The following is a 5,041-nucleotide window of genomic DNA, read 5'->3' as shown; positions in this document are numbered from 1 at the left end:
GAGAAAATGGGATGGAAAATCTACTGCGACCCTAGAGGCACGGGTACGTGAATTGCAAAGGAAAACAATTGGGAAAAAGGAGTTCTCTGAAAGGTTTGCTGCTCCAACTTCCAGCAGGCAGTCCTTTAAACACAGAAATGAAGATTCTGACCAGGACTAGAGGGGCCCTGCCTCCAGCCAGGGGGAGGAAAGGGACAATCGAGTTTATTGGACTGTGTGGATTCGATGGCCTGGCACGTCAGACGCACAGAAGTATAAGGCTTTGGTAGACACCGGTGCACAATGTACTCTAATGCCATCAAGCTATAAAGGGCCAGAGCCCATCTGTATTTATGGTGTGACGGGGGGATCCCAGCAGTTAACTGTATTGGAGGCTGAAGTGAGTCTAACCGGTAATGAGTGGCAAAAGCACCGTATTGTGACTGGCCCAGATGCTCCGTGCATCCTTGGCATAGACTATCTTAGAAGAGGATATTTCAAGGACCCAAAAGGGTTCCGCTGGGCTTTTGGCATAGCTGCTTTGGAGACAGAGGACATTAAACAGTTGTCTACCTTGCCTGGTCTCTCAGAGGACCCTTCTGTTGTGGGGTTGCTGAGGGTTGAAGAACAGCAAGTGCCAATCGCTACCACAACTGTGCACCGGCGGCAATATCGCACCAACCGAGACTCCCTGAGTCCCATCCATAAGCTAATTCGTCAACTGGAGAGCCAAGGAGTGATCAGCAAGACTCATTCACCTTTTAATAGTCCCATATGGCCAGTGCGAAAGTCTAATGGTGAGTGGAGACTAACAGTGGACTATCGTGGCCTGAACGAAGTCACGCCACCACTGAGTGCTGCAGTGCCGGACATGCTAGAACTCCAGTATGAACTGGAATCAAAGGCAGCCAAGTGGTATGCCACAATTGATATCGCTAATGCATTTTTCTCCATCCCTCTAGCAGCACAGTGCAGGCCACAGTTTGCTTTCACTTGGAGGGGAGTCCAATATACTTGGAATCGGCTGCCCCAGGGGTGGAAACACAGCCCTACCATTTGCCATGGACTGATCCAGTCTGCGCTGGAGCAGGGGGAAGCTCCTGAACACCTGCAGTACATCGATGACATCATTGTGTGGGGTGACACTGCAGAAGAAGTTTTCGAGAAAGGGAAGAAAATAGTCCAAATCCTTCTGAAGGCCGGGTTTGCCATAAAACAGAATAAAGTTAAAGGACCTGCACGAGAGATCCAGTTTTTAGGAATAAAATGGCAAGATGGACGCCGTCAAATCCCAATGGATGTGATCAACAAAATAACAGCTATGTCTCCACCAACTAGCAAAAAAGAAACACAAACTTTCCTAGGTGTCGTGGGGTTTTGGAGAATGCATATTCCAAATTACAGTCTGATTGTAAACCCGCTCTACCAAGTAACCCGTAAGAAGAATGCTTTTGAATGGGGCCCTGAGCAACGACAAGCCTTTGAACAAATTAAGCAGGAAATAGTTCATGCAGTAGCCCTCGGGCCAGTCCGAACAGGACCAGATGTAAAGAATGTGCTCTACACCGCAGCCGGAGAGAATGGTCCCACCTGGAGCCTCTGGCAGAAAGAACCTGGGGAAACTCGAGGTCGACCCCTGGGGTTTTGGAGTCGGGGATACAGAGGATCTGAAGCCCGCTATACTCCAACTGAAAAGGAGATATTGGCAGCATATGAAGGAGTTCGATCTGCTTCGGAAGTGGTCGGTACTGAAGCGCAGCTCCTCCTGGCACCCCGACTGCCGGTACTAGGCTGGATGTTCAAAGGAAGGGTCCCCTCTACGCATCATGCAACTGATGCTACATGGAGCAAGTGGGTTGCACTGATTACTCAGCGGGCTCGAATAGGAAACCCCAGTCGCCCAGGAATCTTGGAGGTGATTATGGACTGGCCAGAAGGCAAATACTTTGGGATATCACCAGAGGAGGAGGTGGTTCGTGCTGAAGAAGCCCCCCTGTACAACAAGCTACCGGAAAATGAGAAGAAATATGCCTTGTTCACTGACGGGTCCTGTCGTATTGTGGGAAAGCATCGGAGATGGAAAGCTGCTGTATGGAGTCCTACACGACGAGTTGCAGAAGCTGCTGAGGGAGAAGGTGAATCGAGTCAGTTTGCAGAAGTAAAAGCCATTCAGCTGGCTTTAGATATTGCTGAACGAGAAAAGTGGCCAGTTCTCTATCTCTATACTGATTCATGGATGGTAGCAAATGCCCTGTGGGGGTGGTTACAGCAATGGAAGCAGAACAACTGGCAGCGCAGGGGCAAGCCCATCTGGGCTGCGGCATTGTGGCAAGATATCGCTGCCCGGGTAGAGAACCTGGTTGTAAAGGTACGCCATGTAGATGCTCATGTACCCAAGAATCGGGCTACTGAAGAACACCAAAACAACCAGCAGGTGGATCAGGCTGCTAAGATTGAAGTGGCTCAGGTGGACCTGGACTGGCAACATAAAGGTGAATTATTTATAGCCCGATGGGCCCATGACACCTCAGGCCATCAAGGTAGAGATGCAACCTACAGATGGGCTCGTGATCGAGGGGTGGACCTGACCATGGACACTATAGCACAGGTTATTCATGACTGTGAAACATGTGCTGCAATCAAGCAAGCCAAACGGTCAAAACCTCTTTGGTATGGAGGACGATGGCTGAAATATAAATATGGAGAGGCCTGGCAGATTGATTACATCACACTCCCTCAAACCCGCAACGGCAAGCGCCACGTACTTACAATGGTGGAAGCAACCACCGGATGGCTGGAAACATATCCTGTGCCCCATGCCACCGCCCGGAACACTATCCTGGGCCTTGAAAAGCAAGTCTTATGGCGACATGGCACCCCAGAGAGAATTGAGTCAGACAACGGGACTCATTTCCGAAACAACCTTATAGACACTTGGGCCAAAGAACATGGTATTGAGTGGGTGTATCACATCCCCTATCATGCACCAGCCTCTGGAAAAGTTGAACGATACAATGGACTGTTGAAGACTACACTGAAAGCAATGGGTGCTGGGACATTCAAAAATTGGGATACACATTTGGCAAAGGCCACCTGGTTAGTCAATACCAGGGGATCTGCCAACCGAGCTGGACCTGCCCAATCAAACCTGTTACGCACTGTAGAAGGGGATAAAGTTCCTGTAGTGCACGTAAGAAACATGCTGGGTAAAACAGTCTGGGCTACTCCTGCCTCAGGAAAAGGCAAACCCATTCGTGGAATTGCTTTTGCTCAGGGACCTGGATGCACTTGGTGGGTAATGCAAAAGAATGGGGAGGTCCGGTGTGTACCTCAAGGGGATTTGATACTGGGTGAGAATAGCCCATGAGTTGAATTGTAGTATGTTAATTATTATATAATAATGTATGTCATCACTACCATGATTGCTATATATCATAGATGAAAATGGTGATTAATTAGAATGTATTGGACAGAGTGTAACCTGAGCATGACATAAATGGTATGGAATAAGGGGTGGATATCTGTCCTGGTTCCAGTTAGGACAGAGTTAATGTTCCCTCATAGTAGCTGGTAGGGTGCTATGTTTTGGATTAGGATGAGAAGAGCGCTGATAACATGCTGATGTTTTAATTGTTGCAGAGCAGTGTTTACACCAGGCCAAGGACTTTTCGGCTTCTCGCTCTGTCCTGCCAGCGAGCAGGCTGGGGGTGCAGCAGGAGCTGGGAGGGGACAGACCCAGGACAGCTGACCCAAACTGGCCAAAGGGGTATTCCATACCATCTGACGTCATGCTAAACAATATATAGGGGTGGCTGGCCGGGGTGGGGGGGCCGGCTGCTCGGGAATAGGCTGGGCATCGGTCAGCGGGTGGTGAGCAATTGCATTGTGCATCACTTGTTTTCTTACACATTATTATTGTTAATACTATTACCATTATCACTATTATTATTATTATTGTTATTATTATTTTCCTGTCTTAATAAACTGTCTTTATCTCAACTCACAGGCTTCACTTTCCCGTTTCTCTCCCCCCATCCCAGAGAGGGAGGGGGGAGGGTGAGCGAACGGCTGTGTGGTGTTTAGCTGCCAGCCGGGTTAAACCACAACAAAGACACATCCTATCCCATAAAAATTTGCAATTATTATTTCATTAGTTCTTTAAAAATACTGCTGGGATCCAAAGAATAGTAGTGATAATCTTTCAATTTATAATATTCCAGGTTTAGATTTTATATAAAGTATAACCAAGAAAAATAAATGAAATAAATAGACAAAAGAGAACTAATGTTTTCAGGATTTGCATTGTTTTACATTGAAACAGAAAATCTGATCCTATTCATGTACTTGTGAACATAAGCTGAAAAACAAAAACAAAACAAAACAAAAAAACAACCCACTAGTTTTTGGCTCAGATACAACCCACCAATCAATTAGCTTGTGTGATTTGAATATAAGATGACATAAAACTTTTTGTTGTTATGTTTGTACAGCAATTCTTATAATAGGGTCCTGGCCCACCACTGGAATTCCTGAGCACTGTTGACAATGTCACTATAAAGACCTTATCTCAAGTGATCTCTTGTAAGTCAGAGCAAATTCACAAGAAATCAAAGGCAACAAATCAAATATGAATTAGGATTGCATCAAGACAAAAAGGAAAAAGAAAAAAAAAAAGAGCAAAAAAAAAAAATGTCCTATCTCTGTGTATTACAGTGCCTACAAACTGTGTTCAGTTCTCCACGTTTAAGCTTTAAAATATCTTAACAATTTTTTTTTTTTATTTATTTTTTCTCTCCTCTTGCATTTAGAGTGGCACAAAGGCAGGGAGGAATATGGCCAAATATGATTTCTGTGATTTACGCCTTTGTCTAGTTCAACAGCCTGGGGACTTCAAGGGTCATCCAGTTTATCTCAACTAGGGTAGTAACATGACCAAGGATACCTTTAGTTCTGGTTATCCTCAGGATTGGAAAAGAAGAGAAAGATTTTTCACCTGTTTTAGGCTATGACAAACCCCAGATTGGTTAAACCCTGAAATATATCTCAGTTGCCTTTTTCCTGA

At 45.9% G+C, this 5,041-nt stretch overlaps 1 protein-coding gene across 1 annotated transcript; it reads left to right on the top strand.

The window, feature by feature from the left end:
• The first annotated feature begins 264 nt into the window (after positions 1-264).
• Positions 265-4,086, top strand: LOC308185973 (uncharacterized protein). The gene is made up of 2 exons (XM_080574736.1): positions 265-3,745; positions 3,986-4,086. Exon 1 carries the CDS (start codon positions 293-295, stop codon positions 3,344-3,346), a length of 3,054 nt encoding a protein of 1,017 aa, XP_080430862.1. The 5' UTR covers positions 265-292; the 3' UTR covers positions 3,347-3,745; positions 3,986-4,086.
• Positions 4,087-5,041: the final 955 nt, after the last annotated feature.

Source organism: Anser brachyrhynchus (genome assembly GCF_964034855.1).
Source record: "Anser brachyrhynchus genome assembly, chromosome: Z".
Lineage (NCBI taxonomy): Eukaryota > Metazoa > Chordata > Aves > Anseriformes > Anatidae > Anser > Anser brachyrhynchus.
Note: the sequence above shows the minus strand (reverse complement) of the source record. Positions and strands in the feature narration are given on the sequence as shown.